Source organism: Leucoraja erinacea, chromosome 18 (genome assembly GCF_028641065.1).
Source record: "Leucoraja erinacea ecotype New England chromosome 18, Leri_hhj_1, whole genome shotgun sequence".
Taxonomy (NCBI): domain Eukaryota; kingdom Metazoa; phylum Chordata; class Chondrichthyes; order Rajiformes; family Rajidae; genus Leucoraja; species Leucoraja erinaceus.
In genome coordinates this window covers 4,400,409-4,413,782 of record NC_073394.1, presented here as the reverse complement: position 1 = coordinate 4,413,782, position 13,374 = coordinate 4,400,409, and the positions used below count along the sequence as shown (strand labels likewise).

Here is a 13,374-nt window from a genome sequence, read left to right as displayed (position 1 = left end):
GTACGTTCTCCCTGTGACCACGTGGGTTTTCTCCAGGTGCTCCGGTTTCCTCCCACACTCCAAAGACGTGCAAGTTTGTAGCTTTATTTATTGTCTTCGATAAAAAATTGTAAATTATCCCTAGTGTGTAGGATAGTGCTAGTGTACGGGGTGATCGCTGGTCGGCGCGGACTCTGTGGGCTGAAGGGACTGTTTCCGCGCTGTATCTCTAAAGTCTAAACTAGTTCTAACGTCTAGAACTAGTGTACGGGGATCATTGGTCAGCGCAGACTCGATGGGCTGAACGGCCTGTTTCCACGCTGTATCTCTGAACCTAAATGGGAAACTTGTTTTCACCAACATCCGCGACGCCCAGCGATCACCCCGTACGCTAGCACTATCCTACACACTAGCGACAATCCCCGTGCATTGACACTATCCTACACACTAGGGACAATTCTACAACTTTACCAAAGCCAATTAACATTCAAACCTGTACGTCTTTGGAGTGTGGGAGGAAACCAGAGCACCTGGAGAAACATAGAAACATAGAAATTAGGTGCAGGAGTAGGCCATTCAGGGCCCTTCGAGCCTGCACCGCCATTCAATATGATCATGGCTGATCATCCAACTCAGTATCCCGTACCTGCCTTCTCTCCATACCCTCTGATCCCCTTAGCCACAAGGGCCACATCTAACTCCCTCTTAAATATAGCCAATGAACTGGCCTCAACTACCCTCTGTGGCAGAGAGTTCCAGAGATTCACCACTCTCTGTGTGAAAAAAGTTCTTCTCATCTCGGTTTTAAAGGATTTCCCCCTTATCCTTAAGCTGTGACCCCTTGTCCTGGATTTCCCCAACATCGGGAGCAATCTTCCTGCATCTAGCCTGTCCAACCCCTTAAGAATTTTGTAAGTTTCTATAAGATCCCCTCTCAATCTCCTAAATTCTAGAGAGTATAAACCAAGTCTATCCAGTCTTTCTTCATAAGACAGTCCTGACATCCCAGGAATCAGTGTGGTGAACCTTCTCTGCACTCCCTCTATGGCAATAATGTCCTTCCTCAGATTTGGAGACCAAAACTGTACGCAATACTCATGATAAAACCCATGAGAGTCACGGGGACAACGTACAAACTCTGTACAGACGGCACGCGTAGTGTCGATGGAACCCGGGTCTCCGGCGCTGTAGGGCAGCAACTCTACCGCTGCGCCACCGTGCCGTGTTGTTATAGTTCGTATATCAAACATGGGAGTTTATATATACTGCAGTTTATGGCTGCAAAACTGGAATGGGACTTTAAACTGCAATTTAATTTCGCAGTGGCTGTTGTATTGTAACGAGAGCTCCGTGAACAGCTGCTTCAGCTGCAAATAACATTTGCAAATCCTTTGTGCTGCCGCGCTGCCAGCCAAATAATAATGGCCTTAAATCTGTAATTTGGTTTGGAAGGCAGCAGAGGGAGCAAGAGCCTTATAAGGCGTTGAAGTCCTTTGGAAAATGCCAGTGTTGTTAAATAGTTGTGGTTCAGTGAGTGTGCCTCAAGGGTGTGTTTTAAATTGATTACAGACAATATGTGCAGGATTTCGTGATAAATGCAGATGTCAGGACTGGTACATCATCCACGAATGCAATCGCAGACCTTCGGGAAGACGAGGAAAGTCTGTACTTCAGTTCTTATGGGCATTACGGCATACATGAAGAGATGCTGAAGGTGAGGTCACACACACACACAAGGTTACACGGAGGGAGGAACTGCAGATGCTGGTTTACACTGCGGATATACATGTAAATGCTGGAGTTACTCAGCGGGACGGACAGCTTCTCTGGAGAGAAGGAATGGGTGCCGTTTCGAGTCATAGAAACATAGAAAGTAGGTGCAGGAGGAGGCCACTCGGCCCTTCGAGCCAGCACCACCATTCATTGTGATCATGACTGATCGTCCCCAATCAATAACCCGTGCCTGCCTTCTCCCCATATCCCTTGACTCCACTAGCCCCTAGAGCTCTATCTAACTCTCTCTTAAATCCATCCAGTGACTTGGCCTCCACTGCCCTCTGTGGCAGGGAATTCCACAAATTCACAACTCTGGGTGAAAATGTTTTTCCTCACCTCAGTCTTAAATGGCTTCACCTTTATTCTAAGGCTGTGGCCCCTGGTTCTGGGCTCGCCCAACATTGGGAAAATGTTTCCTGCATCTAGCTTGTCCAGTCCTTTTATAATTTTTAATGTTTCTACAAGATATCCCCTCATCCTTCTAAACTCCAGTGAATACAAGCCTAGTCTTTTCAATCTTTCCTCATATGACAGTCCCGCCATCCCAGGGATCAATCTCGTGAACCTACGCTGCACTGCCCCAATCACAAGGATGTCCTTCCTCAAATTAGGAGAAAAACTGTCACAATACTCCAGATGTGGTCTCACCAGCGAGAGGGACTGAAGAAGGGTCTCATCGCGAAACGTCACCCACTCCTTCTCTCCAGAGAAGCTGTCCGCCCCGCTGAGTAACTCCAGCTTTTTGTGTCCATCTTCCATATAAGGTTATCTGCTCACAAAGAAACAGTTTTGATTTAAGAAGGAACTGCAGATGCTGGAGAATCGAAGGTACACAAAAAAGCTGGAGAAACTCAGCGGGTGCAGCAGCATCTATGGAGCGAAGGAAATAGGCAACGTTTCGGGCCGAAACCCTTCTTCAGTTTTGATTTGTCTTGCTTCTGATTTCTCAATCCCACACACAAATCTCTCAAAGGGCCACGTTTGTTTTTTCTGTGAATAAGTATAGAAGTTGGGAGCTCGACACAAAAAGCTGGAGTAACTCAGCGGGTCAGGCAGCATCTCTGGAGAAAAGGAACAGGTGACATTTCAAGACACCTTTTCAGACTGAAAGTCAGGGGAGAGGGAAACTAGAGATATGAGAATGTACAAAGAACAATTGAGGTTGAGACAAAATTGCTGGAGAAACTCAGTGGGTGAGGCAGCATCTATGGAGCAAAGTAATAGGTGACGTTTCGGGTCGAGATCCTTCTTCAGACTGATGTGGGGGTAGGATCGGGAAGAAGAAAGGAAGAGGCGGAGGCAGTGGGCTGTGGGAGAGCTAGGAAGAGGAGGGGAAAGAGGGAGAAAGCAGGGACTACCTGAAATTAGAGAAGCCAATGTTCATACCGCTGGGGTGTAAAATGCACCAAGCAAAATATGAGGTGCTGCTCTTCCAATTTGAGGTGGGACTCACTCTGGCCATGGAGGAGGCCCAGGACAGAAAGGTTGGATTCGGAATCGGAGGGGGAGTTGAAGTGCTGAGCCACCGGGAGATCAGGTTGGTTAATGTGAACCGAGCGGAGGTGTTGGGCGAAGCGATCGCCAAGACTACGCTTGGTCTCACCGATGTGGAGCAGTTGACACCTAGAACAGCGGATGCAATAGATGAGGTTGGAGGAGATGCAGGTGAACCTCTGCCGCACCTGGAAAGACTGCTTGGGTCCTTGGATGGAGGTGAAGGGGGAGGTAAAGCGAATTAAGTTGGGAGGTCATGTTGAGGCATTGAGTGTACAGTGTTCAGTTCTGGGCACCATAATACAGGAAAGACATTGTCAAGTTGGAAAGGAGACGGAGAAACTTTACGAGGATGTTGCCAGGACTTGAGGGCCTGAGCTCTAGGGAGAGTAGGCTGGGACTCTATTCCTTGGAGGGCAGGAGGATGAGGAGTGATCTTACGGAGGTGTATAAAATCATGAGAGGAATAGATCGGGTAGACACACAGTCTCTTGCCCAGAGTAGGGGAATCGAGGACCAGAGGACATAGGTTCAAGGCAGAGGTTCCCAACCTGTTTCATCTCCTTTACGTCCGGGCAACTTTAATAGCACGTATAACAATGTTATTTCACTTATTCATGAACAACTAATGATGAACAGATACCAGTATACCCGAACCAAACACAGTCAGTCAATGAGAAAAAATATGTACTGGAGAGTTGCGAGTCTGTAGAATTCTCTGCCTCAGAAGGCAGTGGAGGCCAATTCTCTGGATGCTTTCAAGAGGGAGTTAGATAGAGCTCTTAAAGATAGCGGAGTCAGGTGATATGGGGAGACGGCAGGAAATGGGGTATTGATTGTGGATGATCAGCCATGATCACATTGAATGACGGTGCTGGTTCAAAGGGCCGAATGGCCTGCACCTATTGTCTATTGTCTATTGCAGCATCACACTGAAGATGTCAGAAATCCCTTTCCAGTTATGCCCCTAGTTCTGGCGTCACATTTGGTGGTGAATCTGTGGAATTCTTTGTCACCAAGAAGGCTGTGGAGGCCAAGTCAACGGATATTTTTAAGGCAGAGATAGATAGATTCCTGATTAGTGCAGGTGTCAGGGGTTATGGGGAGAAGGCAGGAGAATGGGGTTGAGAGGGAAAGATAGATCAGCCATGATTGAATGGTGGAGTAGACTTGATGGGCCGAATGGCTTAATGATATTACGACCATTTCACTCTTGCTCTCTTCTTGTCTCTCAGCCTTTTTGTCTTCTTTTCCCTCTGGTTCTTGTCCTCCCATCTGCAAATCGACCCCTTCCCCATCACCTGTATCCCCCTATCACTCGGGAAGTTTTGTCCCGGCCCCACCACTCTTCCAGCCTTCATCCCCATTTCACCCCCTCTATCATCCTGAAGAAGGGTCCCGACTTAAAACCTCGCCCATCCATGTCCAATAAGATTGTTAAGGGTTTGGGCACGCTAGAGGCAGGAAACATGTTCCGATGTTGGGGGAGTCCAGAACCAGGGGCCACAGTTTAAGAATAAGGGTTAAGCCATTTAGAACGTAGCCGAGGAAACACTTTTTCTCACAAAGAGTTGTGAGTGTGGAATTCTCTGCCTCGGAGGGCGGTGGAGGTCAGTTCTCTGGATACTTTCAAGAGAGAGCTAGATAGGGCTCTTAAAGATAGCGGAGTCAGGGGATACGGGGAGAAGGCAGGAACGGGGCACTGATTGCGGATGATCAGCCATGATCACATTGTACATGGTGGTGCTGCCTCGAAGGGCCGAATGGCCTACTCCTGCACCTATTGTCTATTGTCTTCCAGACGCCCTCAGTCACTGCAACACTTTAAAAAAAAATTTGTAAACCAGCACCTGCAGTTCCTTTTGTCCAAGCAAGTTTAAGCGTGAACTCCATTCTCTTTCCACAGACGCAGCATAACCTGCCGGGTATTTGCTGCCTTTTTCTGCTTTTATTAATAAAATAATAATAATAATTTATTAATAAGATAAACACACCTGCAGTGTAGATCTGCCACAGTCTTGTCAAACAATGTTAAAAGTCGAGGATGTTTGAATCACTGCCCTGTTCTCCTAAAGATGAATCAATGTCAAATGGCCGCAAGTGACATTTTTAATCCTGAAGATAGTGAAGGAAATGAGACGGGCTTTCCATTGATGTTTTCTGATTTAAAAATTGAAAAAACAAATGACTGCAGCGAAGCGGTGATGCCTGTAATCACATTGAGGAGCTCAGTGGATTAAATTTGGCGGGGGGGGGGGGGGGAGAGCTTGAATGTTGAGCTCAGCCGAGTGTGTGAGGCCTACTCATCTTGCCTAAGCCTGGGCCTTGATAATTAACCAGTGGCCTCAAGCTTTTCTTAAGTTTAGTTCAGAGATACAGAGCTGGCACTTCGACCCACCCAGTCCGTGCCGACACTCTCACTCTCACACTCACTTACTCACACACTCACTCACTAACACACACTCACGCTCACACTCTCACTGACACACTCACACTCACACTCTCACTCACACTCTCACTCTCACTCTCACTCTCACTCTCACTCTCACTCTCACTCTCACTCACACTCACACTCACGCTCACACTCACTTACTCATACTCTCACTGTCACACTCGCACTCCCACCCTCTCTCACACTCACACACTCGCACTCTCACACACGCACACACTCACTAACACACACTCACTAACACACTCTCACTGACACACACACTCACACTCACACTCACACACTCTCACTCACACACTCACACTCACTTACTCACACTCTCACTCACTAACACACGCTCACACTCTCACTGTCACACTCACACTCCCACCCTCTCTCACACTCGCACTCTCACATTCGCACTCTCACACACACACACACGCACACACACACACACACACACAAGTTTTTACAAATTTTCACAAATCCAATTAGCCTACAAACCTGCACGTCTTTGTAGTGTGGGAGGAAACGGGAGCACCCGGTGAAAACCCACGCGGGTCACGGGGAGAACGTACAAACTCCCCACAGACAGCACCCGTGGTCAGGACTGAACTCGGGTCTCTGGCTGGTGGGTCAGAGGCCTATTGTTGGATTATTATTCCGTGACCTCTTGTTGGACCAGCAAAATGGATAATCCAGCGAGTGCCGGAAAACCGATGGTCTACCTGCATTTGAAACGTGACTCCCTAAAATCAGAGTGCAAATTTTTAAATATAATTTGTCAAAACCAAGCCATTGAAGACATCTGTAGGAGGCACAATGGCAGTATTATCAATGAAGCAGACCACACTGGCCACTCTCTCATTTCGCTCCGGCCATTGGGACGATGGTACAGGGGCTTGAAAACCGTGACCACCAGGTTTAGGAACAGCTTCTTCCCAACAACCATCAGGCTCTTGAACACTACGACCAATCAGGAGGCACAACGGCAGAGTTGCTGCCTCACAGCGCCAGAGACCCGGGTTCGATCCTGACCACGGGTGCTGTCTGCATGGAGCGTGCACTTTCTCCCCGTGACCCGCGTGGGTTTTCTCCAGGTGCTCCCGTTTCCTCCCACACTACAAAGACGTGCAGGTTTGTCGGTTAATTGGCTTTTGTAAAATTGTCCCTGGGGTGTGTAGGATAGTTCTAGTGTACGGGGGTCGGCGACCCGGGTCTCTGGCGCTGTAAGGCACCAACTTTACCACTATGCCACACACGGTCTGCTGCTGCAATTATTGATGGACATTATAACGGTTGCATTTTGTCCCAAAACAAACTGGTTCAGACTACTCTCAGTAAAATCCTCATCGTCTTTCTCAAGTTCATATTTGCAAAAAAAAAGTAACCTTAAGAAAAGAGTTAGTTTCAGCATAAATAGGCATGGATTGAGCTGAAAGGCCCTGTGGAATTCATTGCCACAGACGGCGGTGGAGGTCAAGTCATTGGGTATTTTTAAAACTGAGGTTTTTGAATTAGGAAGGGCGTCAAAAGTTACGGGGAGAAGGCAGGAGAATGGGGTTGAGAGGGAAAAAATAGATCAGCCACGATTGAATGGCAGAGCAGTCTCAACGGGCCGAATGGCCTCATTCTGCTCCTATCCCTTACGGTCTTATGGCCATCGAAGGTTCTGAACACCTTTGATTCTCTCTTCATCCTATCCGCTGGTCGGCTCTCCGAGTGAATTGGCAGCAGTGGAGCACGTAGAGCTGCTGCCTCACTTCGCCAGAGACCCAGGTTCGATCCTGACCGCGGCTGCTGTCTGTGCGGAGTTTGCATGTGCTCACCACCCTGGCTGCACTCTCATTTCTGCCATCGGGAAGAAGGTACAGGAGCCTGAAAACTATACGGTCCAGGTTCAGGAGCAGCAGCTTTCCCACATCCATCAGACTATTAAACACTACAACCTCCAAATAGGCTCCAAACTATATAGACTTGTGGCCATTATTTTTGCACTATTATTGTCTGTGTATTTGTCTGTTGTTTTAAAATATATATATATCATGGACTTTATTTCGGTTGTTTATTATGGATTTTACACAGTACAATGTTTACATATCCATGGTGCTACAAATAATAATTTCATTGTTCTGTTTTGGGACATATCACAGTAAAACTGAAGAAGGGTTGCTGCAGCACTTTGTTTTTTCGTTTGGTAAACCAGCATCTGCAGTTCTTTGTTTCTACATAGAAAAACATGGAAACATAGACAATAGGTGCAGGAGCAGGCCATTTGGCCCTTCGTGCCTGCACCGCCCGCCATTCATTGTGATCAAGGCTGATCATCCACAATCAGTATCCCATGCCTGCCTTCTCCCCATATCCCTTGATTCCGTTATCCCCAAGAGCTCTATCTAACTCGCTTTTAATTTTATGCAGTGAATTGGCCTCTACTGCCTCATCTCAGTTTTAAATGGTCTCCCCTTTATTCTTAGACTGTGGCCCTGGTTCTGGACTCTCCCATCATTGGGAACATTTTTCCAGTCCTTTTATAATTTTATGTGTTTCGATCTATAAGATACATGTACTGTGTCTGCCAAATGTCTTTTAAATGCTGTTATAATGTCTGCCTCAACTACCTCATATATTTGGAAAAAACAATTCATAAGGTGCTTGTTCTTTAGAGACTATAAGCAGGAAACATATTCCCGATGTTGGGGGAGTCCAGAACCAGGGGCCACATGTTTAAGAATAAGGGGTAAGCCATTTAGAACGAAGATGGGGAAACACTTTTTCTCACAGAGAGTTGTGAGTCTATGGAATTCTCTGCCTCAGAGGGCGGTGGAGGCCGGTTCTCTGGATACTTTCAAGTTCGAGTTAGATAGAGCTCTTATAGATGGCGGAGTCAGAGGATATGGGGAGAAGGCAGGAACGGGGCACTGATTGGGGATGATCACATTGAATGGCGGTGTTGGCTCGAAAGACCGAATGGCCTACTCCTGCATCTATTGTCTATTGTGTGTACGGCACGGTGGCGCAGCGGTAGAGCTGCTGCCTCACAGCGCCAGAGACACGGGTTCGATCCTGACCACGGGCGCTGTCTGTACGGAGTTTGTACGTTCTCCCCGTGACCTGCGTGGGTTTTCTCCGAGATCTTCGATTTCCTCCCACACTCCATATACGTGCAGGTTTGTAGGTTAATTGGCTTTGGTGTAAATGTAAACATTGTCCCTAGTGTGTGCTGGGTAGTGTTTATGTGGGGGGGGGGTTCGCTGGTCGGCGAGGACTCGGTCAGCCGAAGGTCCTGTTTCCGCGCTGTATCTCTAAACTGAACTAAGCCAAACTACTGTGCAGGAAGGAACTTCAGATGCTGGTTTAAACCGAAGATGCACACAAAATGCTGGAGTAACTCAGCGGGACGGGCAGCAGCTCTGGAGAAAAGGAATGTGAGAAGTCACCCATTCCCTCTCTCCACAGATGCTGCCTGTCCCGCCGAGTTTCTCCAGCATTTTGCGTCTATCTTTAACCAAACTACTATCTACTGATAATAGAGGGGGAAAGTGAGTTTGTGAATGTTTTGACAGCCCTGTTACTTGGTGACGTTTGCTTGAACTCACTGATTTGCTTGATGGTGAATTTGCAGGACAAGGTGAGGACGGAAAGCTACAGGGACTTCATGTACCACAACCCCCACATCTTCAAAGACAAGGTAAGATCTACAGAGGAGCAGAACGGCAGCTGCAGTCTGCAGAGGTCGATGATCTCTGTCTGTACCATTGGCTTCTGAATGGGTGTTTTATTTAATGAACCGAGAGATTATTATGCATTCATATATTTTTTTTCCCCTGGTGCCTCGAAACTGGAAGGTGCTGATAACGCAAGTGCAGATCATCATTGCCATTGTGTGGTGCTTTCTCCCATTACTGTTATCAGCCGCGTATAATGGGACATCTGGGGAGGCTATTCTGAGCTGTTTATTTGCACCCAGCTTGTTAAACCTGGGAAGTACATAGACACGCAAGAATGAACATGGATGTGCACACCCCCCCGAGTTTAAAAATACCACGCTTGCTCCCCATCGTTTGTGATCTATTATATCAACTCCCCCCCCCCCCACCCCCCCCCCCCCCCCCCCCCCCCACCTCACCTCCCCCCCCCCCCCCCCCACCCCCCCCCCCCCCCCCCCCCCCTCCCTCCACCCACCCCCCCCCCCCCCTCCCCCTCCCCCCCCCCCCCCACCTCACCTCCACCTTCCCCCCCCCCCCCCCTCCACCCCCCCCCCCCCCCCCCCCCTCCCTCTACACCACCTCCCCCCCCCCCCCCCCACCCCCCCCCCCCCCCCCTCCCCCCCCCCCCCCCCTCCCCCTCTGAATTAATGACATTTGAGTTTTGTTTATTGTCACGTGTTTAAGAATAAGGGGTAAGCCATTTAGAATGGAGACGAGGAAACACTTTTTCTCACAGAGAGTGATGAGTGCAAATTCTTTGCCTCAGAGGGCGGTGGAGGCGGGTTCTCTGGATGTCTTTCAAGAGAGAGCTAGATTGGGCTCTTAAAAAATAGCGGAGTCAGGGGATATGGGGAGAAGGCAGGAACGGGGTACTGATTGGGGATGATCAGCCATGATCACATTGAATGCCAAATGGCCTACTGCTGCTGCACCTATTGCCTATAACCGAGGTACAGTGAAAAGCTTTTGTTGCGTGCTGACCAGTCGGCAGAAAGACGACACATCATTACAATCGAGTTGTTCACAGTGCACAGATACACACATGAAGGGAATAAAGTGAATAATGTTTAGTGCAAGTTAAAGCCAGTAAAGTCCCATCAACGATAGTCTGGGGTGATCAACCATCGCTACTGGACTGATGGAGATCTTGCAAAATAACCCAACTTAGCAAAAATTGACTCCGTTTATTGTAAATTACTTGCAAATGTCCATTAAAGCCTGGATATAATAGTTTAGTTTAGGTATACAGCGCGGAAACAGGTCCTTCGGACCAGCGACCAGCGATCCCCGCACATTAACAATATCCGACACACACTGGGGAGAATTGAAATTTATACCAAGCAAATTTACCTACAAACCTGCACGTCTTTGGAGTGTGGGAGGAAACCGAAGATCCCGGAGAAAACCCACGCAGGTCACGGGGAGAACGTAAAAACTCCGTACAGACAGCATCCGTAGACAGGATCGAACCCGGGTCTCTAGCGCTGTAAGGCAGTAACTCTACCGCTGCGCCACTGTGCCGCGTATTTAATTCTCAATGTATATTCTCAATAGCTTTCCTCCTTTTTCCAGAAGGATAAGTAAGAGGTGATGGGGAGGATGTATGGTTAGGTTGTATAAGTATAAAGAAATATTGGTTTGAGAAATATTGGGAGACCTTCAGTTATTGGCCATTGCAGGTTAAGCTGTACACTGTGAAATACTGTTTACGGTTTCTATTGAATAAGCTGCTACACTTGATTTATTATTTGTTTGGAAACATTCTTAGCATCGAAATAGCTTTCTATATGGAATGCACAGTGTAGTGTCTAAATGGAAAATATATACGAGCAATGCTCGAATTGGATCCAAAAAAAAAATGCTGGAAGAACTCAGCCGGTCAGGCAGCATGTGTGGAAAGCGACCATTTTTGTGCCAGGGATCGGACCTCGGAGCAGAGGGGGTTTTCAATGCAGAGCCTGTATTCATATTGGAGATTGTGGAGGGGAGGAGTGGTATTAGCTGCAGGCGGAAGGCGGACAGACTTGAAACAATAATTTAAATTTAATTATGTATTGAAAAAGACTGCCAAAAAAATAAATAAAAAAAATATGCCTCCAGGACTCAAAGCATTTCCAGTTCATTGGTGTTATTTTTGGAATTGGTTCTTCTAAAGCATACTTGAAAACTGCTGCATTGGGATGAATGGAATCAGTTTTGCATTGTCGGCATTTCCTGTAAAGAAGCTATGGATGAATGGAGCTTCTGATGAAAGCCTGTTTGTTGCAGTTCAACGCCATCATCGAAAACGTGATTCCACTTCATTAGATTTATCAATGGTTCCCTATTAACAGTAGTGCGAAATCTCAAAGGAGCTGCAAACGGCAAGATCTGGAATTTATGGTAATACGTTGTATCTTTCCCTTCACACCGATCAAACCCAGCAGCTCGGGCGATACACTTCTTGAAGTTTTAACAGTATTTAAATTCAACACCGATCACTCCAAAGACAAACACAAAATGCCGGAGTAAGACTCAGCGGGACGGGCAGCATCTCTGGAGAGAAGGAATGGGTGACGTTTTGGGTCGAGACCTAGAAACATAGAAAATAGGTGCAGGAGGAGGCCATTCGGCCCTTTGAGCCAGCACTGCCATTCAATGTGATCATGGCTGATCGTCCCCAATCAATAACCCGTGCCTGCCTTCTCCCCATATCCCTTGATTCCACTAGCCCCTAGAGCTCTATCTAACTATCTCTTAAATCCATCCAGTGACTTGGCCTCCACTGCCCTCTGTGGCAGGGAATTCCACAAATTCACCACTCTGGGTGAAAACGTTTTTTCTCACCTCAGTCTTAAATGGCCTCCCGTTTATCCTAAGACTGTGGCCCCTGGTTCTGGACTCGCCCAACATTGGGAACATTTTTCCTGCATCCAGTCCTTTTATAATTTTATATGTTTCTGTAAGATCCCCCTCATCCTTCTAAACTCCAGTGAATACAAGCCTAGTCTTTTCAATCTTTCCTCGTATGACAGTCCCGCCATCCCAGGGATCAATCTCGTGAACCTACGCTGCACTGCAGTTCCTTCCAATAGACTCTAAAGACACACAGGTTTGTTGGCTAAATGTGTCGGACGGAACTGCTGATGCTGGTTTACACCAAAGATGGACACAAAATGCCGGAGTACCTCAGCGGGACAGGCAGCATCTCTGGAGAGAAGGAATAGGTGACGGTTCTGGTCGGGACCCTTCTTCAGACTGAAATTCTGAGGAGAGATAAACCAGGAGATAGGAAAGGTTACGTGGAACAAATGAATGAAAGATCTGCAAAAAGACTGTTCAAAGCCAGCAACGATGATCAAGGAAAGGTGGAGCCCACAATGGTCCATTGTTGGCTGTGGGAAAGATGATAACGAGTAGTGCAACTAGTACGACGACTAGGGTGGGGGTGGTATGGTGCAAATTGACTTGGTAAAAATGTGAAATATCCCTCGTGTGTGTGTGTGTAGGATAATGTTAATGTACAGGGATCACTGGTCAGCACAGGTTCAGTGGGCCGAAGGGCCTGTTTCCACGCTGTATCTCTAAACTAAACCTAACTAACCCATTTATACCAACTACATGAAACCAGATAAATATATACTATCGATTAACTAATTAAGCCACTCGCGGTGAATAGAAATTATTTAGTATTCTACATATTCTGTCGTTTTAGGCCCTTTTTTACTAAAGTTGATCATTGTTGTGGAGGAATAGGTTACAGTAGAGCCACTGATTGTCGTAAGAGGCAACTTTATTTTGAGAACAGGGGCAGCACGGTGGCGCAGAGGTAGAGTTGCTGCCTCACAGCTCATGCAGCGCCGGAGATCCCGGTTCGATCCCGACTACGGGTGCTGCCTGTACGGAGTTTGTACATTCTTCCCGTGACCATGTGGGTTTCCTCCGAGATCTTCAGTTTCCTCCCACGCTCCAAAGACGTACAGGTTTGTTGGTTAATTGGCGTGGTAT

At 47.4% G+C, this 13,374-nt stretch overlaps 1 protein-coding gene across 1 annotated transcript in view; it reads left to right on the top strand.

Annotated features, from left to right (window-relative positions):
* The window catches only part of prmt3 (protein arginine methyltransferase 3), a 140,881-nt gene that overhangs the window by 17,439 nt on the left and 110,068 nt on the right, over positions 1-13,374 (top strand). The window contains exons 7-8 of the mRNA XM_055649177.1: positions 1,549-1,693; positions 9,303-9,368. Coding sequence (XP_055505152.1) covers positions 1,549-1,693; positions 9,303-9,368 — 211 coding nt within the window. The remainder of the gene's footprint in view (positions 1-1,548; positions 1,694-9,302; positions 9,369-13,374) is intronic.